The sequence below is a fragment of the Eubalaena glacialis genome, chromosome 19 (genome assembly GCF_028564815.1).
Source record: "Eubalaena glacialis isolate mEubGla1 chromosome 19, mEubGla1.1.hap2.+ XY, whole genome shotgun sequence".
In the NCBI taxonomy this organism is placed as follows: Eukaryota; Metazoa; Chordata; class Mammalia; order Artiodactyla; family Balaenidae; genus Eubalaena; species Eubalaena glacialis.
In genome coordinates, this window is record NC_083734.1 from 14312242 (window position 1) to 14335852 (window position 23611).

The 23611-nt window shown below is 57.3% G+C and overlaps 1 protein-coding gene and 1 long non-coding RNA gene across 3 annotated transcripts; one reads left to right on the top strand and one right to left on the bottom strand.

Moving 5' to 3' along the window:
- Positions 1 to 614: 614 nt before the first annotated feature.
- WDR81 (WD repeat domain 81) lies at positions 615 to 11758 on the bottom strand. Of its 2 annotated transcripts, XM_061175433.1 has the most exons (10): positions 7785 to 11758; positions 6933 to 7040; positions 6489 to 6679; positions 6176 to 6366; positions 5761 to 5926; positions 5517 to 5682; positions 4142 to 4831; positions 3371 to 3516; positions 2908 to 3087; positions 615 to 1852 (listed from the first exon to the last, which is right to left on the bottom strand). In XM_061175433.1, exons 1-10 carry the CDS (start codon positions 11473 to 11475, stop codon positions 1532 to 1534), a joined length of 5850 nt encoding a protein of 1949 aa, XP_061031416.1. In that variant the 5' UTR covers positions 11476 to 11758; the 3' UTR covers positions 615 to 1531. The 2 variants fall into 2 exon arrangements, with proteins under 2 accessions (XP_061031416.1, XP_061031417.1); XM_061175434.1 differs by lacking the exons at positions 615 to 1852; positions 2908 to 3087 and having other exon boundaries at positions 3392 to 3516; positions 4128 to 4831.
- Positions 11759 to 17627: 5869 nt separating this feature from the next.
- Positions 17628 to 22306, top strand: LOC133079907 (uncharacterized). Its single transcript, XR_009698340.1, has 3 exons — positions 17628 to 17753; positions 19373 to 19433; positions 19785 to 22306. It is a non-coding gene; the product is annotated as an uncharacterized LOC133079907 (long non-coding RNA).
- Positions 22307 to 23611: the final 1305 nt, after the last annotated feature.

Consider the following 23611-nt stretch of genomic DNA (forward strand, 5'->3'; position numbering starts at 1 on the left):
GACCCCGTGAAGTGAGAGGTTATCCCTGTTTTAGTCAGGCTCAGAGAAGCTGTGTGACCTGCCCAAGGACACAGAGCTGGGCTCAGAGTTACATCCAGGTTCCTACTTCCAATGTCCTTTCCTCTCCCCCATAACTGCCTCCCCCTCCCAAGAGGAGGGAAGCGGAAGCTGCAAGAGACGACGCAGGGAACCCAGGATAGGATGCCCATCCTCAACCCTCACGTGCCCAGGCTCCTGGTTGGATGCCTCCAGCCTGGATCCAGAAGGCAGGGGTGGGGAGAGAAAAGATGCGGAGGGACACAGCCTCTCCCAGCACCCTACTTCATCGGGAGCAATACCTCCTTACGCTCCTCAAGGGTGAGCGTTCTGGAAACTGGCCTGGGGCTGCACGAACCAGAAGCCCTGTACCCTGTACCGCCTGAAGAACAGAGATCAGGCTGCCTCCCCACCTCCCCACCCTCTCCTCACTGTCCCGGAAGCTGCAGGGTTTCAACTTTTCCCCACCCTAGCACCGTCGTCAAGAAAAGCCTCACTCAGGGACCTCCCTGGTGGTCCAGGGGTTGGGGCTCCGTGCTTCCACTGCACGGCCGAAAAAAAAGAGAAGCCTCACTCGGTTCCATGGCTCTTCCAAAGAATTTATTGATCATATTTACAACTATTGCAAATAGTGAGAAGGCAGCAGAGGCCCAGCCTCAGACCTCATCTCTGCTCCAGAATGTGAGGACCTGGGGATGCCTGGGTCTCCCTGTCCCCTGGAGGAGGGAGACCTGAGATGCAGAGACGATCCTTCTTGCCCCTTCTTTCAGGGTCTTGGACCCACTCCCCCAGGGGCTCTGGACCCAGGGGCTGTCTCATCAGCTCAAGGCACAAACACTGTGGTGACGGGTGGGCAGGCAACGCATGGGGTCGCTCCTGGCAGGCACCACCGGGCCCAGTCCATCTTCTCTCCTTTGGTCCTGCCCTCTTTCTTCCCCTACTGGTCCCACACTGGGCGGGGCCTGGCTGGGAGGACACTTCAACCCCCGCCCAAGGCCCCTAACTCCTGGACCATGGCCAGCCCTTAGAGGCTGAAGTCCAAGCACCATCAGTGTCCTGGACTGGGGCGGCGGCCCGGTCCTTGCAGGACAGGGGCAGAGAGAGCCCAGCAAGGGGTGCTGTGGCTGGAGACTGGCTAGGCAGGGAGAGTCTCTCTTCCCCTTCCCAGAGCCTCCTGTCCCCATGTGGAGGCAGAGGGTGGAGCTGGGGAGAAGAGAGGGCAGCGATGCTTTCCCCAGGCTCTCCCTCTTGCTTCCTGCTGGCTCGGTGGGGCAGCATCGCCCCAAGCCATGAACGAGATCCCTTCTGGCAGCCTCAGTGGCTCTGGGGGTTCAGGAGCCCAGACCTCCATGCCTCCTTAGCTGGCAGGCCATGTGGGTACCCAGGGCATGGGGCCTGGGGCTTGCCAGGAGGGATGCTGCTGGGGAAACAAAGGTGAGGGATGGACTCCTGGAGGACTTGTGCCCACCTCCGCCTGGCCAGCTCTTGCCTCGGACTATGCCAGGAGGCGGATGACCCCGTTGTCTGAGCCCAGCAGGAGGTGGCGTTTGGTGGGCAGCAAGGCCAGGCTGGTGAGCGTGCCACGGAAGTTCTCGGAGCTGAGCTTGGTGGTGGCCTGGGAAGGCGGCTCAAGCAGGGAGCAGACGCCGATCTTGTTGGCCACGGTGCCGGTTACCACCTCGCTGCCGTACAAGTCGAAGGTGTGGATAGGGTCGGATGTTGACTTGTAGTGATGTGTGGGCTTCTGCTCCAGCTCCTTCCAGACAGTCAAGGAGTGGTCAGAGGAAGAGCTGACCAGGACACTGCCCTCCACCGCCTGCCCAGGGAGAGCAGAGCCTCAGCAGGGCCCAGGGTCTTCCTGTTTCCTCCCACAGTATCTCCCAGGAAGACAGGGCATCCTGAGCCAGGGACAGGCTGCCACCCTCCCACGTTATATTAACGTTAGTTAAAAGTAATATATTAAGTGTCATCAACCTAGTCATCATTATAATTTGGGCACTTACTACGTCAAGCATTGTATTAGGTATATTAAACGTCTTACCATGGTTAATCTTCATAACAACTCTATGAGGAAGTTGTTGTCATTGTTCCCATTTTACAGAGGAAAACACTAAGGCTCAGGAAAGTTAAGTAATCATACAAGGTCACAGAACCAATAAGTGGCAGAGCCAGGATTAACACCCAGGCTGATCCCAGAGACCGCCTGATGCTTTCTTGGAAAGTCAGAATTTAGAGGCACCCAGAACCCAGGATCCCCTGGGGAGCCCTGGAGGGAACCAGGGGCTGCCTGCCCCCAGCAGTGGCACTGCATGTCCCCTGGCTGCCACTTAGGATGGGGAGGGAGTCCCAGTTGCCTGGAAAAACCCTCCCACAAAGAGCCCTGTTCCTCCCCTCCTGCACCTCCCTGAGCAGTTCCCTGAGGTCTGTGATTGAAAATGGGCTGGGGGTGGAGGTGGGGGCAGGATTCCCATGCCCGATCCGCCCCTGCCCGCACCGGGACAGCCCAGCTGGGGGCATGGACTCTGCTCAGTGGTCTGGGGGCAGTAAACAGCCTCCCAGCTGAGCTTTATTTAACCTGACTGGGTCACGGACAGGGCCCGACCCCTGATCCTCCAAGCAAGACAAATATGGACAAGGGTTACTCATTAGAACATCACCAGGAAGCAGCAGGGTCAGCTCGGCCCCCCGGTTCCACCCAGAGGCCAGCCTCCTGCCGAGGCCCCCGTGGTGCAGCTGGCTCCTGACCCTCCCTGCCCATCAGTCCTCGGGCAGGTATAAGGGAGGTCAGCTGGAGCCTGTCCTGGGTGGGCTCTAAGCAGAGGTGAGGGCTGGAGCAGTCAGCCAGGAGGGGAGGGGGACCAGGTCTGTCACCTTGATCTGCAGGATGTCCCCTTCATGGGCAGGCCAGCCACGCAGAACCAGGCCCGTACGGGTGTCCAGGAGCACCATGAAGCCCGAGGAGAAGCCGGCCACCACACTCCGGCCGCTGGGGCTGACAGCCAGGGAGCGGACAAGTCCAGGGTTCAGCCCGCTGCTCAGGCGGAACTCATGCTGTGGGCAGAGGAAGACAAGCTGAGGCGCCACCGCCTGCTCCCACCCGCATCTCCCCGAGGTCCAGCTCATCCCCCAACCCACACAGCTGGAAGGCCTGAGCCTCGTCCCCCATCAAGGGGGGGCTCCCCAAATCCCGGGCCAGAGTCCCCCCCACCCCAGGGTTTGCTGCTGCGTGTGATCTGTCACCAAAGAGAAACTCTGCCCTGGCCTCCTCTCTTCAGGGGTCTCTCCTCCCTGCCAGGCACCCAGGCCAGGGCTCAGGGAACAGGATGCCCCTGACCTGCAGGCCAGGCTTCCGGCAGTCTACAAAGCGCAGGGTCGAGTCAGAGCTGGCCATGGTGATGCTGGTGTGGGGGGCGGGCATGACAGCCACAGCGGTCAGGGGCACCCGGCTGTCCGACGGCTCCACCATGCGAAGGGTCTTCCCTGGGAAGTAAAGGCACGGTGGATCTGGGTCCCAGCCACTGATGGAAGAGCCTCGACTCCTCCTATCCCCCCAACCCACCCCGTACCTGCCTCCCACATCCCAGGAAACCTCAATAAATGCTGCTAAAGATGTTTCTTGACCCTCCCACCTTCCTACTTCCATGGCCAAGCCAGGCCGCTCTCTTCACACAGCACCTCCGCCGAAAGCTACCTCCCCACCACCTACCTCAATGCTACTCTACCTCCTCACCCCCTGCTTTTTAACCTTATTTCTGCCTACAATGATGACAAAAAATAAGTGAGCAACTGTTTACCAACCAGGTACTACGTGCTGCATGTTAAGCCAAACCCCTATGCGTTATCTTCTAAAGCAGCTGTTCTGATTCCCATTTTGCAGATAGGAAAACTGATACTTCCAGCAGCAGAGTGACTTGCTCAAGGTCACTCGGCAAGTAAGTTGGCAGAGCCGATTCAAACTTGGGTATGACGGATTCCGAGTCTTAGACGCCCCTCTCTGTGGCCTCACTGGGTCACCCTCAACCACGTACCATTACACCCCAACCCACCACCCTTGGTGGAGTACCAGACAGCAGCAACAGAACAGGCCTCACCTGGGCCCGCTCACCTGTGAAGGGGTCCCAGACGTGCACAGCCCCGTCACAGCTCACCACACATTGTGGGGCCTCAAGCTGGCCCACAAAGAAGACACTCTTGCGGTGCTGGGCATAGACGAGGCGTGAGGCTGTCTCACTGGTGCCGTCCCCAGAGTTGTAGAGGGGCCAGAGGCGCACGGTGCGGTCCTTGCTGCCACTCAGGAAGAAGTCCTCGCCGCTCAGGGGCACCACACACTTGACGGCCCCTGAGTGGCCGGGGAAGCTCTGCAGGCGGATCTGGTGGAAGTGAAAGTGGGCGTCCTGCTGGTTCACGCCGATCTCGTACTGCCAGTACGCCAGCCAGTTCCCACTCAGCCCGTGCGCGCTCCGCGGCAGCTCCCGCTTCAGCGCGTTGTCCTCGCTCTGGCTGCCGAGGTCCCCACCACCCACCCCGGAGATGGGGCCCAGCGGGCCGGGGCTCTCAGGCTGGGAGTCATCGGGGATCTGGATGCGGTTCCCGACCAGGACGCTCCCAAAGGTCCCCGAGTGGCCGTCGTCCTGGGGGCAGCCCCCACCCTGGGGGTCCCACTCAGGGCCGGTGCTGGGTGCGGTGGGCTCCACGCTGGCAGGGCTGCGATTGCTTGGGCCGATGCTCTCCAGATACAGTCCCGCCAGCTCCCCCACCAGCTCGTGGTTGGGGATGATTTTCCGGATGATGTCACCTGGATGGGAGCGGGAGAGGTCCTGAGATTAGGGGAGATGGCAATCGACTGCCACCACCCACCCAAGGGCTTGGGAACCACAGAGGGCAGGGTAGGTACTGTCTGTGCAACTCTAAGCAAGTAACTCTTCATCTCTGAGCCTGTTTCCTCCCCAGGAAAATGTGGATTCATTCCTTCAGTATGGACACGTGAGCATCTTACACATGTGCTGCGTGCCATGCTGGGCATCAGAAACAGAACGGTGAACAAGACAGGTCACGCTCTCCCTCCCACAGCCTAGATTTCAGTGGTGGGATGACAACATATCTGACCAGCGCTGTTCATCCTATTCAGGGCAATGACACACGTAGACGCTTGGCACAGGGCCTGGCCTATACGGGAAGCTACGTGAACAGTGGGCTGCTCATTCCTCTCAGACAGCTGCTAAGACGTCAGTCCGGCAGCCTGACTCCCCTGCCTGCCCCAGGGACAGGACAGGCTGCTCCCGTGCCTCCTTGCTGGCCAAAGCTCAATCCCTGTTTATATGTCACTGGGACTCAGGGGCCTAAGGCCAAATCCCTTTACTCTGACCCAGAGAACTGTGCTTAACACCCACTCCTGACTCTAGGGGCTGGGGAAGCATGGGGCCCTCCCAGGGGAAGAGCTGTAGCCACAGAGGCTGGGAGGGGACGTGATGGGCCAGTACCCAACAGGCAGGAGAAGGGCACGTAGATTGTATACGCCATCTCCAAGGTGAACACCTTCTGCAGCTCATCCAGCAGGGTGGGGTCCACCAGCCGCAGCTGCCCATCGGAGAAGGCCACCTTTGGCAGCTGGCCCTCACTGCGGCCCACGGACTCCAGCTTCAGATCCTGTGGGCAGGAAGCCCGGGGAGTCAGCGGAGGCCACGGCCCCTGGCCAGCCCACCCCAGCCAGGTAGGTCTGCCCACCTGGTGCCGAAGCTCATGCAGCTGAGAGAAGATTTGAAAGAAGGTGGCCACGGGCTCGCTCAGGTGCTGCTGGACCATCTCCTGTCCGATGCGCAGGCAGATGAGGGCGATGAGGCTAATGGTTTTCATACACAGGACAGTCCGGGCCTGGGCTCCACTTGGGAACCTGGAAATAGAGCTTATAAGCTCCAGCCCCCACTGACTCTGCAGGGCTTTCCCAGATCTATCCAAAGCTGTAAACGAAAGGAGCTATAAGACCAACTGGTCCAGACCAGATGAGGAAACGAAGGCACAGGACAGGTGTGGCTTGCTCAGGGTCACCCAGCTGGGATGAGAACCAGGACTCCTGACGCCCCGCACCCCAGGTCACCCCCTCAGCTGGGCTGCTCCCTTGTGGGGTGGTGCAGGGCCCTACCCCGTGACGAGGGAAGTGAGGAAGCTGAGCACGGGCAGCAAGACCTCGTGGCTGATACGGGGCAGGATGTCCATAAGGGTGGTGTCTGAGAGGTACACGATGATCTTCTGGGTCAGAGTCACCGCTGCCAGCAGCCCCGCCTCCTTGCGGCTGTTCAGTCGACTGGGGCCTGAGGTACTACCCGGGGCCACCTAGGGCCACAGAGCAGATGAGGGCCAGGTTGCCTCACAGACCGCCGGGAACCCAAAGAGGCCCTGGGTCGGCCCTCAGGCTCCTCAGCCGCCCAGACCCCGGCTGCCAAACAGTGACTGACCAGGTAGCTGATGTAGGGCAGGTACTGGTAGGTGAGGACGGGCTCCCCGTACAGGTGGGCGACGTGGAGGAGGCAGCTGAGCACGGGTCCCGATACTATATCGCCCAGTATTGGTCTCTTCTGGTAGATGTTGCCCACACTCAGCGGGGGGCTCTCGCCACTGCTCGCGGTGAACTGCTGCCGGGTGGGCCCTGCCAAGGAAGGGCCAGCAGCCTTGAGCAGCTAGTGGAGGGCAGGAGGGAGGTGGGCCTTCAGGGACTGCGGTGGCCACTCCTGCTCACTCTAGCTTGGGGTCTCCCCGTGCCTCACCCAAGGAAAGAAAGAGCTTACAGACTGGGACCCAGGACCGGGCCAGGAGGTGGTCCGACGTGAAAGTGGGAAGGATCCACTACAGGGAGCCAAAGATGGGCAAAGGGCTGGAGGAAGCCCCATCCCCGGCCTTACCAACATAACACGACGTCAGCAGGCGGAGCAGGTTCCGGGCCACGTGGTGAGAGGCCACGGTGGGGCCGAGCTTGGCGGACAGCCAGCGGACCATCTTGCAGGCCGTATCTGCAGGGCGGGAGCAGGCCCTGAGCTCATCAGATAACGGCGGCTCACTACTCCCCCACCCCACCCCACGGACCCCGCCTAGCCGACGCGGACGCCAACTCTGCCCAGGAGCCCAGCCAGCGCCTGGCCACCCCACGCCACCACCCTCCCTTTAGCAGCGGCAGAGCTGGCCTGTGGGAGTCTGGCTTTGGGGCTGCTCCAGGCACCTCTACTCGGGCATACCCTGCAGGAAGGTGACCCTTTCAGTAAATCTCCCCCAGCTCCGAAATCAGGCCCTGGCTACCACCCGCTCTGGCCTCTTCCCCTTCCGCTTCTCTTCACTTTCTCAGTCTAACCACACTGGCCTTTCACAGATTCTTTAATGGAACCGTGACAGCCTCAGAGCCTCGCACATGCTGTTCCCTCTGCCTGGAATGCTCTTCCCACCGCAGAGCCTGACATTTTTGCCCAGCTACCTCCTCCTCATTGAACCTCAGCAGGCCCTACTTCCAAGGAAGCCTTCTCTGACCCCTGAAAATGAGATCTAAGCCCATGTTATATTCCCTCGTGGTAGCCAGCCACGTTGTTTGTAGCACTAACAGAACTCGTGCTTACGGAAGACTGCCTACAGCATGGACGTGAGCTCCAGGAGGGCAGGCCCATGGCTCTGCTGCGTGTGGATCTGCTCGACCCACTGCTTGGCACAGGGCAGGGGCTCCGCACACGATGACTCTTAGACCAATACCTCCAGGCCTGAGGACTCACCAAGAAGGATCTTCTGCTCCTTGCCCTCCGACTGCTCGGTCAGTGGTTCCTCTTCTTCCTCCCCGTCAGCCCCGCCGTCACCGGCCACAACCGTATCCATGGACAGCACCGTGTTGGACAGCGTGAGCTCAGACGCCTCGGGGACCTCATCTTGCTCCCCCTCCCCCTCCTCCAACACCACACAGCCTTCCTCCTCCTCCTCTTCCTCCTCGGAGCCCTCGCTTTGCTTCAAGTCCTGGCTGCTGTCACCTGACCTGAGGCTGCTCTTGTCCGCCGGGGCGCCCCCCTCGTCTGCCACGCGCTCCTCGCCCAGGGAGGCCTCGCTGGGGCTGCTCTTGTCACTCAGCCGGCCCAGGCTCACAGCCTCAGCCTCCTGGGGCTGAGGGGACTCGGCCACGTAGAGCCCGGCCTGGAAGTCCTCCGTCTCAGGGAGGTCGGCCTGGTCGTGGAAGCTGACGCCAGACGTGTAGTCCAGGAGCCCCAGGCCCGAGGAGGCAGCAGGCTGCCCATCCATCTGGATCTCCTCCCCAAAGGCACAGGAGCTAGGCCTGGCCCCCGGGAGCCCACTTTCCTCATCCTCTGCAGCCCCCGCCAGGCCCTTGCTTTCCTCCTGGGAGGCCTCCACACCCGCCAGCACCTGCAGGACGTGGGGCAGCAGGTGGACGAGAAAGGCCTGCAGGCCCAGCCGCACCATTAGCTGGGCCACAAAGCAGTCGGTGTACAGGTAGAAGCGCCCGTGGAGCCGGCAGGGGCTCTCGTAGGCACCAATGAGAGGCTTCAGTAGGTACTTGTTAGCATTTTTGGGGCCCAGTGCCTTGGCGACAGGTTCAAATAGGTACCAGGCCGTATACACGGCGGTGTGCTCCTCAGACATGAGTGACAGCACAAAAGGCAGCAAGATCTCCAGGCCCTCAGGGGTGATGTCACCCAAAACTGCACCCAGTTGCTGCCACAGAGCAAAGACCAGCTCCCGCCCCTGGGCCTCGTCCTCCACGCGCCTTGCCTGGTACAAGAGGATGAACTTGTGCAGCGCGGGGAAGTACGGAGGGAAGGGAACCACGGAGCTGAAGGGGCTGAGGAGCTGGGCCGGGCAGGGCGGGGGCAATCCCTGGGAGACGGGCCTGTACTCAAACAGCGGGTCCAGCTTGCCCCTCCCTGCAACCACGGGGCCTTGACGGCCACTGAGCTGCAGGAGCGTGTCCAGCACGGGCTGCAGAGACACAGGGACCTCCTTGGGATGGCGTGTGCAGAGCCCCCGAACAGCCTCGAAGCGTACCCACAAAGGCGCATCAGGCTGCAGTGTCCGGACCCTGGTGGCAAACACCATCTCAGCCAACAGGACACCCAGCGCCTGCATGTCCCGATGGAAGAGGTCCCGCAGCTGCACGGCTCGCTGGACCTGGGGCTGCTGAGGCACCTCCAAGTGGCCCCCCAGGCCTTTGGTCAAGAAGTTGCCCAGTTTCTCCAACTCTTCCAGAGCCTGCAGAGGACTGAAGCCCTCCGGAAGAAGAATCTTGCCCTCCTCACCTTCCCCGGGGTCTACCCCAGCAGCTTTGTTCCGGCGGCCTGGTCGAGAGGCTGAGGCCCCTGAGAAAGGCAGGAGGCCTGGAGGGGCTTGACTAGAAGAGGACGAGGAGGAGGAGGAGGAGGAGGAGGAAGAGGGGCCCAGCTGGTCACCTGCCTTCCCAGTGAGGGAGATGGAATCCAGAGCTTCTGTGGCCTGCTCCAAGTCATCTTCCCCCACCACGGGCCTGTCCCTGGTCCAGGCAGCCTCATGGGGAGTGGCCTCCAAAACCGGCCTGCCTGTTCCGTTCGTAAGCTGTGCTGGGAAGTCCTCCCGGCCCGTGCTCTCCTGGATGGTCTGGAACAACAGCCTGGGGATGAGTGGAGGTTCAGGGGCAAGGGCAGGGGCCCCGGCCAGGCGCCGGGGGTGTGGCTGATCGAAGAGCTGCACCACGCCGTAGCTGGTCAGGTGCGTGTGGGCGTCCACCAGGTGCAGACACACATTCTTCTCCTTCACGGCCTCCTTGCCCTGGAGTTTGTAGCCAAAGGTGAGGTCAATCCAGTGGTGTAGGTCCTGGGATACCTCTCGGCTCTCCAGCAGCGCCCGGTGGGCAGCCACGAACTCCTGGCTGGAGCTGCACCAGGCCGGCACGTCCAGGTCGGGCATGTCAGGGTGGATGGAGCAGAAGATGGAGGGATCGGTGTAGAACTCGGGGATGCACTCATCAGGTGTCCAGCTCTGCATACGCTCCATGCTTGCGGGATACTCATGGGGCTCCCACTGCGCCCGCACGTGTCCACAGAGCACCGACCGGGGTGTGCGCCGAGCCTTGTACACATAGTATGTGATGTCAGAAAGCACGTCAGAGATGTGGTGAGGAACGTGCGGTGGCTCCCCGCCCCCCGCGCCACCTGCCACAAACGCCTGCCGCGTCATCTCATACGTGAAGTCCAGCTGTTTATCCCCTTTGTTGAGGCGGAACTTGGACTTGCGCAGGTCTCGGAAGCGCCCCCGGGGCGTGGTGAAGTCCACCACCCAGGGCAGCACTGGGTGGTAGTTGGGGTCCCCCTGCCGCCGACCTGCCAACCGATTCAGCTGCATGAGGTAGTGGAAGTTGCTGATGCGGCCATGGACCCAGTCTAGCACGAGGTCCCTAAGTTCCTCCTGGCAGGTGGGACAGCCAGGTCCCCCTCCTCCCTCCTCTCCAGGCTCAATGCCTGCCCCATTTCTTGCCACAGAGGTCTCCTCCTTGTCATCCTCTTTGAGCTTCTCGTAAGCACTCAGGTCCAGCCGTAGCTCACTGCAAAGCTTCTCATCCACAGCGATGTGGTGCAAAGATAGGGCCCCACAGGCCAGTCCCTGGCGGTGACAGGCATCCATGGCCCTCAGCACGCGGAAGAGAATGAAGAGCACCTTGGCTTGGCTGTTGGTCAGCTTGGCAGGGCTGAAGGTGACCACATCATGCAGGGAGAACTGCACACAGGGGTGCACCACATACAACATCTCTGGTGACTCCAACAGAGCCTCAGCTCTCAGAAGACTGGGAGAGGCAGGGTTGCCCCGAGGAGGACAGGGGCTATCTCTGGCATGTGATGGGCACTGGGTAGCTTCGCCCACTGGCAGGAAGGGGCAACCATAGACCCTCTGCAGAGCTTGTCGTACTGAGTCCAGGGCAGGGACACCTGCAGGGGCAGGGCTATGACTATAGGGCTGCCCATAAGTGTGATATGCGTGGCGCCACAGGTTGCGATAATTCTGGGCAGCCACATCCTGCATGAAGCGAGTGAGGGTCTCCGGGCTGCCGGACCCCTCCTCAAAAGGCAGGGAGCCCAGCGGGTAAGAGAGCCTCTGTTTCCGCAGCCCGTGGACCTCCACTCGCGTCCAACCGGGGGGCAGCCTCTGCACGGAGCGTTGCAGGAGAGTTCTGACTTCCGCTTCGCCCAGGCCTTCAGCGCGGGGACACGGTCCCGGGGGCAGCCGGCGCTCGCGGAGGCTGGCCAGCCAGCGCGCAGGCACTAGGGCCACCACGTGGGTGCCCCCCGGGGCTGGAGCCAGCTGCCGGGCATCGATGTTCAGGTCTCTCTCCACGCTCCGGAGCAGCTCCTCCATGTCGGGGCTCGGGGGCGGCGACCAGCCCTCGGCCTCGGTGGTAAGAGCGACTTCCCGCCCCCTGCTCCCCAGGGCCATCCCCTCCTGGCCGCCTGGGGGCGGCGCGGGGCTGAGCCCGGCCACGGCCCTCCTCGCCACAGCTTCCGGGGTGCCAAGCCGGGTGGGTGGGGATGGGCGAGGGACAGGGGCTGGGGCGGAGGAGGCGGGGGTGGGCCGGGGACAGAGGGGGCGCTGGGGCGCACTTACCCCTCAGCAAGGTCCTGCATTCCGGGAGCGACACGGCGGGGGATGCGGGGCGCCAGCGCCGGGCTCCACTGTGACGGGTCAGCTGACGCTGCTCACGTGATCGCCCCGGCACGGAAACAACCGCACGTGGCTCGACTAGTCCGGGGGACCCCGCCTCCCGCCCGCGCCACCGCCCGGCCGGCCTCGGCGCCTTCCCTCCCAGCGCTCTGCTGGGCCCGGTGGCGGCTTCGCTTCCTCGGGGTGAAAGGGGCAGGGGAGGGGGATACTGAGCGACCCATGGGATTTCCCCTCCCCTCCCTACTTCCTCTTCATGTGCTGGGTCGCGGACCTAGGGAGGCTTTCCCTAGAGATGGTCGACTTTAAGTGGCTGATCATCCCTGCCACCACCCCACCTCCCTCTGGTTTTACAGAGAAGAAACCCGAAGCCGAGATGGGACTTTTGACATAAGTCCCTTCACCGCCTCCACGCTGCCTACCAAAAAAAAGAGCTTTTAGTTTTCCAAAATATTTCATCAGTAACATTCCATTTGGCCCTCACAACACTCAGTGAGGTAGGAGGGACGGTTACTATTTATATTTTACAGGTGAAAACCAAGAGCCTCCAAAGAGGCTTGTCCAAGAGGCAGAATGGAGACTTAGAAGGTGGCGCACAGATCCTTTTCCGTGGAGTCCTCCCCACTGACAGACCTCTTAACGCCTTTTTTTTTTTTTTTTTTTAATTCTGGGCAGTCTGGGGGAGAGAAGAGGCCCAGGCTCAAAGGCCTGAAGTTCGTGGGAGGAAATGTTCCCCCAAGACTTCCTGTTGAAGATCTGCCTCTGCTTTGCTACAGAGCCTGCCTGCTGTGGTCAGAGCCTTGCAGATGCCACGGTGGCTGGGGGGAGGGTGCAGCACGGACAGGGAGCGGAAACCAGTGAGCTGGCACCAAAACTACAGGACTCCTTCAAGGGGTCTCAGTTCTGACTCATTTGCAGGATAGATAGGCCGTTGTCTGCGGCGAACCCACTGTCTGTTTTTTGAGTCCCACTCCTAGAAGGAGAGCTTGCCTCATGTAGGAGTCTGGCGTGGAGATGTGGGGGCTCCATAAAGGCACTTAAGAAAAAAATAAAGTCCTAATTAGAGAGGAGACAGGAATGGCTCAGCCATGATCTAATTCCATCTATCTTTCTTGAAGGGGCAGCCGGAGCCCCTGATGTGCTTGGTCACATGACCTTGGGCAGTAATAACTTACAACCACCGTTTTTTAAAAAAATTTATTTACTTTTCATTTTTGGCTGCATTGGGTCTTCCTTGCTGCACATGGGCTTTTTTCTAGTTGCGGTGAGCGGGGGCTACTCTTCGTTGCGGTGTGTGGGCTTCTCATTGCTGTGGCTTCTCTTGTTACGGAGCACGGGGTTCTAGGCGCACGGGCTTCAGTAGTTGTGACACGCAGGCTCTAGAGCACAGGCTCAGTAGTTGTGGTGCACAGGCTCAGTAGTTGTGGCACACGGGCTTAGTTGCTCCGCAGCACGTGGAATCTTCCCGGACCAGGAATCGAACCCGTGTCCCCTGCATTGGCAGGCAGATTCCCAACCACTGAGCCACCAGGGAAGTCCCACAACCACCACTTATGAGCGCTGATTAGGAGCCAGGCATCGTGCTAAGCACTTTGCATACTTTGATTTGTTTAGCTCTCACCACAACCCCTTTTAAGAAGATAGCTTTAGATCCCTTTTAGGATGAGGAAGCTGACTACCTTAGGTAACTTGCTTAGGTCACATAGCTAAGCAGTGGTAGACCAGGATTCAAACCCAGGCCTATCTCATTCTAAAACCAATGTTCTTCATACTCCTTGGCCATGCAGTATTTGTTTTATTTTTAAAATTTTATTGCAGTACAGTTGATTTACAATGTTGTTTTAGTTTCGGGTGTACAGCAAAGTGGTTCAGTTATACACATACATATATTCATTCTCTTTCAGATTCTTTTCCCATATAGATAATTACAGAATACTGAGTAGAGTTCCATGTGCTGTACAGTAGGTCTTTGTTGGTTATCTATTATATATATATAATATATATATATAATCCCATATATATAATCCCAAGCTCCTAATTTATCCCTCCCCTCCTTGACATTTCCCCTTTGGTAACCATCATGCACTATTGTTTTTTCACCAGGGAAATTAGGTGTTCCTTGACAATCTTGTATCTGCAACATTGGTCTGAGTACCTGAGACCAAAGGATGGTCTGGAGGTAGTGCCTGCTTCTTTTTTTTTTTTTTTTTTTTAATACTTATTTATTTATTTGGCTGTGCGGGGTCTTAGTTGCGGCATGTAGGATCTTCGTTTTGGCATGTGGAATTTTTTTTTTTTTTTTTTAGTTGTGGCATGCAGGATCTTTAGTTGCGGCATGCGGGATCTTTTAGTTGCGGCATGCGGATGTAGTTCCCTGAGCAGGGATCGAACCTGGGCCCCCTGAATTGGGAGCACGGAGTCTTAACCACTGGACCACCAGGGAAGTTCCTTTGTGCGTGCTTCTTAGTACCAATAAAATTTTGGTCTGCATGATCTTTGCTCTTCTCTCAGTTTACCTAGACTGAACAGGAGTTACTTTTTCTTTCTGCAAGTTTGTGTGTGCCCTGCCCTCTAGTGGTTTTGACTTGCAATGCAGCAATGACCTTGAGTGTAACTAACCTTATCTCTTACAGTTCTTTCCATCCCTTAAACAGGGATGTTCTTGCAATACTGGGCACTGGTGCCCTAAGATTTCTGGGGTACTGACACCTTCCCCAGTCTGAGCCCTAAAACCATTGTTTTTCAAACTTTATTTGTACTTCTGATTGAGACGCTGGAATCTGAATTTTTTTTTTTTGGAATCTGAATTTTTAACAAGCACTAGATAATTCTGATGCAGGCAATCTGCAGTCCACATCTTGAGATATAATGTTCTGTAACAGCTCTATTCCCAAGTGCTCCCTGAATCCCAACCCAAGCACACTTGGGCTTTAGGGAATCTGGTACCAAATTAGTCACTCTCCTTCGCCAAACTCGGTATTGAGTTTCTGGGAAGTCATGGCTTGGAGGGCCGGGGAGGGAAGCTGCAGCAGCCCCAGCAGTCCGCGCATGCTGAGTGAGGTTAGCTCTTGCTGATCTGGCAAGGAGAAAAGTGAAGGAAGGTAGTGTTTAGTGCACCAACCGTGGGCCAGGTACTGTGCTAGGTGTTTTCAAACATATTCCTTTCTACAACCCTACAATAAGCCATGAGTTTATTATTCATTCAATTTTGTAGATGAGGAAATTGAGGCTCAGAGATGTTAAGCATCTTCATCAAGCTCGCAGCTGGTAAGAGTTGGAATTTGAATCCAAGTTTGTCTAACTCAGTGGTTCTCAATTAGGGGCGATTTTGGCCCCCAGGGGACATTTGGTCATGTCTGGTGACAATTTTGGTTGTCGTGGGGGGGGGTGCTAAAGGCATCTAGTGCCCCGGGGATACCGCTAAACAAGCTACTATGTACAGGACAGCCGCCACAAGAAATTAGCCAGCCCAAAAGTGCTGTGATTGAGAAACCCTGGACTCAAAGCCTGTGCTTTTGCCCTATAGTGTGGGAGGGTGGGGACATGGAAAGTTAGAACAAAATGGGAAAGGGCCTACCCCAAGGGCCTTGGGTGAGAAGGGAATGGGACTTTTATGCTAAGGATAATGGAGAATGGGGGCAGCTGGTGAGATTTCTCTTTCTTCCAAGCTTGGCCAAGACCCTGCTCAGTATCTCCCAACCTTGCCAAGTCAGTCCTGGGACTTCACACTAAGCTTGTCCTGGAGTGACCCCGACTCCCAGCTCAGAGCTGGGGCAAAATATTTACCTGGGTCTTCTGGCACAGGACTTCCCCGCCAAAGCCCCTGGTTCCTGGGGCCCTTGTGCTCCACCTGTAGCCCCTGGGAGGCTCCACATTAGCACCTTTGCAGTGGGGGGGTGAGAGTGTAAAACATGGAGCCGTGGAGGGCCAGGCGGTGTCTATGAACAGTTAGAAGTGGAGTAACGGGCAAAGCCAGGAGGATTCCCTTAGCAGGACCCTCCCTGGGGAGGAACTTGAGCAGGAAGTAGGGGGCAGCTGGCCTGGGGAGCAGGGTTCTGACCCCGAGGAGGCTTGTTTCCACAGCCATTCCTCTTCTCTAGGTTTGGTCCTCAGCTTCACTGGACCTTCCCCAGTACCCATTCCTAGAGCACCCACACAGCCAGGCAGCCACCATTCTGGGCCTCCCCAGTAGTGGCCTCCCAACTAGACCAGGGGAGGGCGGGTCTGAGCAGACAGTGCCGACAGGAAATACCTCTCGTTCCAGGCTCAGAGCCTCTGAAGAACTAACCAGCAGATTGGGGGAGGGAGGGGGGGAGAGAAGAGGGAGGGAGAAGGGGGGTGCAGGGGAGGGAGACAGTCTTGGAGTGAGAGGGAAGAGGAAAGAACACTCAAGCAGGTCCCCCATATTTGGAGTTTCATCTCCTTCCTTCCCTCACCACCCATGGCGGGGTGGGGATAAAGGGATAAAGGAGGGCAGAACTGGAGGAAGATGTGGTAACAGCTGATTCGTCCCCTGAGGTCACACTTCCCAACAATCAGCTGTTACTGGGGTGGAAGGCAGGAAGTTTCCTTAAAGGCACAATGTTCTGAACACAGGTTCGGCATTCTGGAGCTCCTAGGAGCCATAGCAATCACTTGGTGGAGCCCCTCTTTAATACGGAAGGAACTATCTCACACTCCAGGCTGTTATCTTCACCCCGCCAATTGGGAGCTTATGGAAAAGTCATGGATCCCTCTCCACACGTTCCTCTTTGGTGGTGGTGGTGGAGAGATGCGAGTGATTGAGGTGGGGTGGGTCTCAGACTTGCCCCTTTAACTAAGCGGTTCTGCAGCTTTTGCCAAGTCATTGGGTTCCTTTCCGTTTTTCGTTTCCCCCCCCCCTTTGGCCCATCCTCCCGCCCCTCTATGCTCTGATTGGCCTCTGGGGAAGGAGCAGCCTCCTCATTGGTCTCCACCTTTGAAATCTCTTCCCTAAGTAGGCCTGAGTCGGTGAAAAGCTTCTGGGGGGCGGGACAGAATGGGGGTATTGGGCAGAGGACAGGGCTGCTAGCCAGTTGCACTTTGGCCCGGCCCGTCCCCTGGTTGCTGACCACAAGTCTTCCTTCTACCCTCAGGTGAAGACTCTGCTATAAATCTTTCGTTAGGAAGTTGCTGCTTGAGAGGCTTTGTCTCTCTGTGACTGGGGCGAGACATCTTCTACCAGAAGTCTCCTCTGATTAGGAAGGCTCCAGGAGAGGTGGAGCAGATCTCTCCATTGAAAGCTGGGGCCAGCCGAGGTGGGCAGTCCTCCCTCCCCCAAAAGCCCCCAGGAGTCCTCATTCCAAAGGAAGGGTCTGGCTGCCCTGGGGGCTGATTTCCACCTTCAGTTCTCCTCACTCCTGCTGCCTCTCCTCCTCCACCTTTCCTGAGAGATCTATCGCCTCCTGCAAGAGTTCAGTGAATCCGTTTGGGGGCTGTCTAAAAGAACCACTCACGGCTCCGAAAAGGAGGGGCTGTAGCCCTTTAAGGACTTCGCCGGGATGGATTCAGAGATGAGTTTAAAAATGCCAACTCACAGAGCGCGCTGGATTCTGGGAACGAGGTGTCAGACCGAGAACTACATTGACCAGTATGCACTGCAAACACACACGCCTTTACTTCCTTCTGCTTTTTAGGACTCGGGTTTGACGTAGCGCCCCTCTAAGCATGTTAGCCTAGGCGGAGGGCTGAGCCACACCTTTTCACCTATTGGCCAGCTCGCAAATTGGTGGGCGCGGCCTAGCGCTACTCCACTAGGCAAAGGGGTGGCTTCCTTGCCAGTCAGAGCTAAGACGGTCGGGGAGGCGGGACCAGGGCTAAGCGCTGGCGCCCTCGAGTGGGTGTGGTCACGCTGCCCAGCAGTGGGCGGTGATTGGCCCTGGGCGGTGCAATCGCAGCTTGTGCGTCACGACGCCGCCAGCTGATCGCAGACTGTAGCCGGTGTGCTGGGCGCTGGGAAGAGACAGCGCCGCCGGCCGTGGGGATCGGACGCACTGATTTGCTCCCCTACCCTCAGCACCCCCCCTACCCAGCACCAGGTGGGTGTGAGATGGGGTCCCGGCCGCACAGGAGGGAACCATGCTAACGGGGTAATGGGGGAAAGTAGGGTCCTGACGGCCACACCCTGCCCTTCCGGGGGAGGGGAGAGGGGGCGGCGGAGGCTCGGGCGCTCCGGGGGAGAGGGGCCTGGACTGGCTGGAGTAGTGTGTCAGGAGGTTTAAAGAAGGAGTCCGGGACAGTAGCCGTGCGGAGGGTTTTGCGGAGTAGCTGGGAGAAAGACGAGGGGCCAGAGGGCTGGGGGCGGCTAACCTCGGCGCCCTCTGGTCGGGATACGGGAGCCGGCCTCCCAGCTTGGGGAGGATTTGGACTGGGCGGGTAGCGGGGAGGTGCTTTGCCTCTACCGGCATTCATTGGGTCAGGGCCAGTTGAGCGCCCTGGCAGGGAAGGGGTCTCTGGGCGGGCTGGCCCCTCCTCTCGTTCCCTCCAGGAGATGTTATGTAAGGGGGGAGGGGAGAGGAGTAGGGGGCGGCGGTGCGGGGGCCTTATGCAACCCAAAGGTTAGGGTTTCACCGCGGGTTGGTGGGGGGAGAAGGCAGGAGGAGAGCCTGGAAACTCTAACCCCCCCCTCCCCAGCCTAACTGGCCGTCTTGGGCCGAGAGAAGGTCACCTCTGCACCTCCCCCCAGCCTGTCCGGTTGTGGGGCCCCTAGCCCAGGCCTGGCCCTGACCGCCTGGGAAGCCGGCTGGCTGGGTGGGGCGCCTGGGTTAGTCATCACTGGGCTCCCTCTCTCCCCACCTCTCGGCCAACTCTTGGCCCCTCCCCGTGGCCTCTGGCTAGGCTATTGCCCCCACCTCCCTTCGGCTGTAGTTCCAGCCTCCAACTCATTTGGCCTGTCATCCTGGCTGTCAGACTGGGCTAGGAGCTGTCAGGGTGCCAAAGGGCTGATGGAGCAGCTGGTCAGAGGGTCAGTGCCCTGGGCCCACCCCGCCCTGCAGCCAAGGGCACCTGCTTGGCACAGACTCTCAGCAGCAGCTGAGTCCTATGGGCTGAACAGAGCCTGCTCAGACAGGAGTGGGAAGGAGCTGGACTGGTCACCTGGGAGAAGGAAGATACCACAAAGTTCATGCCTCCCAAGAGGGTTTTGTAATTTGAAAACCTCCCACCCTAATCTTTCTTACCCTCGGAGTATAGAAATCTCAAGGCAGGACCGTCTTGGCTCCTTAAACTGGCATGGGCCGTGCCCTTGGACTAAGTGTCAGCACAGACCCACCCTCCCTAGCTCACAGCCCTCAAGACTGCCACACCCCCAGCCCCCTCCCTGGGCCATGCTGCAGGGCCCGACTTTTCCTGCTGATTCATGCGTTGGAACTGTGGGGGCGGGGCTTGGAACTTGGAACAAAGTTCAGACATGGAGGGGACGGCAGACAGCCTGGAATTCATACCAGATGTACCCGGAATGTGCAAGCGGAATGCCTGGCATTTAAGAGTCCTGGGGAAGCTGCCCAACCACCGTGCCCTACCTCCCTCCCCTCCAGCCTCTGGTCCCCTGTCCTCTCCTCACAGTCCCAGGAGCCTCTGCTGACCTTCTTCCAAACTCTAGACCTCCTCCCTTCCTCACTCTTCCCCAGATGTAAGCCCCCCAAAACTCTTCTTCCAGCTGAACTCCCTGGGACCAAGTCAGTTGGGCTGATCCCTGAACTCGCATTTCTGGATCTGAGGTACAACTTCTCACCTAATACCTGGGTGACTGGTGAGGTGTGTCCAGGCTCCCAAGTCCTGCCCTCTCAGTGCTGAGGAGGCTGGGGGCCCCTGTGGGTAGCTGGGGCAAGGAGGGGGCGGGCGGTGAGAGCAGATTTGGGTTTCTACAGCCTTCAGTTCTGGAAAGAGGAGCAAGGAAATAGGTTTAGAGCTGCCTCTTGTCTCTCACTGAGGGGCTCAGGTCAGAGCCAAGAACCCTTCATTAGAAGGTTGACCATCTTCTGGGGCTGCACTTTGATGGCCAGGGCGACAGTGTCCCTGTGACATGGCCCTGCTCAGATCTTTCCCATTTTTCTTTCCTTTCCCTTTAGGAACCTGTACCTCCCACATCCTCACCTGGCTGAGCCGCAGTAGTTCTTCAGTGGCAAGCTTTATGTCCTGACCCAGCTAAAGCTGCCAGTTGAAGAACTGTTGCCCTCTGCCCCTGGCTTCGAGGAGGAGGAGGAAGAAGAGGAGAAGGAGCTGCCTTCCCCTCATCTGGAAGGTGACAGAACTGGGTCTGGGAAGGTCTGAACAGCGAGCGTGATGATACCTTTGGGAAAGGGAACCCTATTCAGCTGGAGAGCCTTCACCCAGATTGAGCCAGCAGGAGAGAAAATTTCAGATTAGAGACCTTGGCTGAATTGGGGAATAGATGGCTCTGACTACACCCAAGGTTAGTTGGTCTCTGTGTGACAATGGGAAGAAGTGGAGCAAAGAAAACCCTGCCTACCCCTTTACCTAGATGTCTTTTCCTGACCCTCCTTCCTTCCTCATCCCCCCTTCTTTCCTATTGGCCTTTCCAAGTTCAAAAGTAAGTTTCCTCTTCAGGGAAAAGGTCATACTGAGACTCCCATCTGAGTAGTCATCCCCCTGCTCTTAATTTTTCCCCGTATTTCCTTAGTCTGGCCCAGACTCTAGATTCAGGGATACTTACCTCTATGTGAGACCCTTAGACCTCCTGTCTCATCTTCTCCACCTGTGAGGTGGGGAATCGCACAGTTGAGCATGCGTGAGGGAATCAGAAGCCCACTTGTGTGGACTCAGAGCCTGGGCTCTCCTCCACAGTGGGTGGGAACAAAACAGCTTTTCACATAAGCTATTGCCCTTCCCCCATCCCTGACCAGAACCCCAGGAGCTGGGGGTGGAGGTTGGAGGGAGGGAATAGGGTTAGACCAATGCAAGGGGCTGCTGGGAAATCAGTCTCTGCATTGACTTCCCACCAAGCAAAGGTGGCCCAGGCTTCCCCTGCCTCCCAAAGCAGGGCTGCAGCCCCTGATGGGGTTCCAGCTGCCACTGCTCTCTTCCCCCACTCACTTTTCCAGGATAGTGTGTGCGATTTAGCTCAGGCCTGTGCAGGCTGGAAATTCTCCCCTCCAGCAACCAGAAGAGATAGGTTATGGGATGTAATCCCTTTAGGGGCATCAGGCAGAGTAAACCTGCCACCCCCAGCTCCTGATCTAATGTCACTCTCAGGCTCAGGCTCTGGTGTGGTTCAGCCTTGGCCCAGTCTCCCTGTCTGAAGGTGACCAAGTTCAGGGGTTACAGGAAGCTGTTTGTTCCGTTTGGGGGCAGAAGTTGTGCAGGGAGGTGGGTCCTATTCTCCATTTATGAGAAACAGATTTAGGGCAGAGTAGATCACTGAACCCACCCTTCTGCAGCCTAAGCTGGATGTGTGTGGGACTGCGGTAGAGGGGGGTGGGTAGACTGAGTCCACTCATAGGCTGCCACAAGGGTCGCTCTGTCCCTGGACATTGCTTCCGTCCTTTCTTCCCCTCTTCGCTTCACTGGCCACAGTGTCTCCCTCCAGCCTTGGGTATGTGGCTCTGCCATCCTCACCCATCATGGAGCAGAAATGAGAACACAGAGGGAACACAGAGGCAGGCAGAAGACTAGTGAAGGACCAGGCCTGGAGAGCACAGGGCCCTGTCTGGACATCTGCAGAGGGGGGCCCATAGAGGCCAGGAGAGCCCCAGGAGGAGGGAGGACAGCCAGCCTCCATCGAGGACAAGCTTCCAGCCATCTACTTCATTCTCCGTTGCTCTCCAGTCGTTCTGCCTCCCTCAGCGATGTGGGACCATGTTAAAGCGTCCTTGGCTTCATCCTGCTGCTTCCACCTCTCCCCACCATGTCATTTAGCTGTGAAAGGACATATGCAGAAAATTCTTAAAAGAAATTCAAATGGATTTGAATGTGTGGGAAAAAATGTGTGCTTCATTAGTAATTAAAGAGAGGCAAATATAGCTGAAAGCATTTTTCCCGTAGCAAACTATAACAGAAAAAAATAAGACCCAGTTATTGGCAAAGGAGTACTAAAATAACACTCTCTACATTGCATATGGGCGTACAAATTGGTACAGCCTTACTGATGTCAGTTTGGTAATATGTATCAAACATCCTAAACGTTTCCATGGCCTTTGACCTAGTAATTCTACATTTGGGAATTTATCCTAAGGAAATAATTAAAGATTAGTTTAAACGATGTTCACCCCAGCATTGCAGTAGAGAAAAATGAGAAGCAACTATCTGGTTGGGAATTGATTTCTTTTCTGCTATAATTGAAATTTGCAAGAGGGGGTTGCTTAAGTAAATTACTGTATATCCATCCGGATGGTGGGGTGGAGTGCTGCGCAGCCATTAAAAGTCACGTAGAAGAACATTTGACTGGAAAGAAAAATGCTCCTTGAACATTAAAAAGGATATAAAAATGGTGTATATTATGTGATCTCAATTTTGTTTTTATACATAAAACAGTTTGAAAAAGACTGAAGACATACTCCAAATTGTTAATAATAGTAGTTATCTTTGAATGATGGAATAAAGTAGTTGTAATTTTCCTGTTTGGTTTTCTGTAGTTGCCAAATTTTCTACATTAATTGTGTATGACTTTCATATAATAAAATTTAAAAGAATCAGTGTAATTTTTAAAACTTTTGGAGAGGTGGGTGTGGAAGAAATGAAGGGATGCCCCCAGCCCCATTGGTTTAATGGGGTTTTGGTGGAGGAGGAGGGTTGTGAGAACGTTTGGGGGAGCACCTATTCGTTTATGAATTTTATTCTTTGGGAGTGGCTGGAATCCACCCTCTCCTGTACAGGGAACAGCTCTCTGAATTGGTGACAGCCATCTAAAGAGGTGTGGAGTGGAGTAAGACAGAAGGAAAACAAGTAAAAACCTGTCACTCTTCAGGAGAGGGAAATCTCCCCGCCCCCAAGGCCGAAAGGTTCTAGAATCCTAACAGTCCTGTCTAAAAGCAAGATGGGTCTTTGTTTTTCTCTTTGATTCTGCCCCAATCTTGAGGTGACCCTGTGTGACCTCTCCTTGCCTCCTCAGATTGGAAGAGATACTCACTTTCCCCCTAACAGGTACCAAGCCCTGGGGGAGGGGTGCTTTTCAAGGCTATAGGGCAGAGTGGTTCCCTTTTGCCTCCCCTTCCTAATAATAAGGCTCCTCTGGAGGGCCCCCAAAAGAGCTTAGGGGAGGAGCCCCGGTGGGTCGCTTCTCCAAAATGGGAGCTGTTGTTCCCTATGAGAGGTACTATGTAAGGGGGCAGGACTCCTGGAGTTACGGGGTTGCTGGGATGTGTTAAAGGTCTGGAAACCTCGGGAAGTGGTGGCTCTAAGGAAGTGAGCTGCCCCCTTCCCCACAACCAAGACCGGGGTGGAGCGCGGGGCAGATTGGTGGCGAGGTTTAAGCACGTGGTAGTGGGTTTGCTCTGGCCTCTAACTTCAGGGCTGCGTGGGTGGGGTGGGCAGGAGGAGCAGCAGGTGAGAGGTTAGAGAGGGGAAAGGAGGTGAAAGTTAATGGGGCTGGGCCTCTGGGAGTGTCAGGTGAGATTAGTCACCCATTTCTGGATTTGCGAGGACTTCGGGACACATGGGGCTTGGGAAGACCCCTACCGACATCCCGGAAAGCCTCCCTGAGCTCCGTTTCAGGGTTTGGTCCCAGGAAGCCCCCTACCAGACATCCCCCGCTAGGGAGGGACACGATCGGTTGCTGTGGCTCCAGGGGCGGTGGCCCCACGGCTGCTCCAATCAACACCCAGCCGGGGGTTGGGGGCGTGGACGAGCCCTGGAAAAGTTAAGGCGGATTCCGTAGGCGGGGCGGGCGGGGGAGTCCAGGGGCGCAGCCTTGCCGGGAAGCTGGTTCGCCGTCCCCGCA

Coding starts and splice junctions, on each gene's coding strand:
- WDR81 (XM_061175433.1), bottom strand. CDS start 11,475: ATGGCCCTGGGGAGCAGGGGGCGGGAAGTCGCTCTTACCACCGAGGCC. Junction 5,927..6,175: donor CTCACTTCCCTCGTCACGGG/GTAGGGCCCTGC, acceptor CTCTATTTCCAG/GTTCCCAAGTGGAGCCCAGG. Junction 1,853..2,907: donor GGGACATCCTGCAGATCAAG/GTGACAGACCTG, acceptor CTCCCTGGGCAG/GCGGTGGAGGGCAGTGTCCT.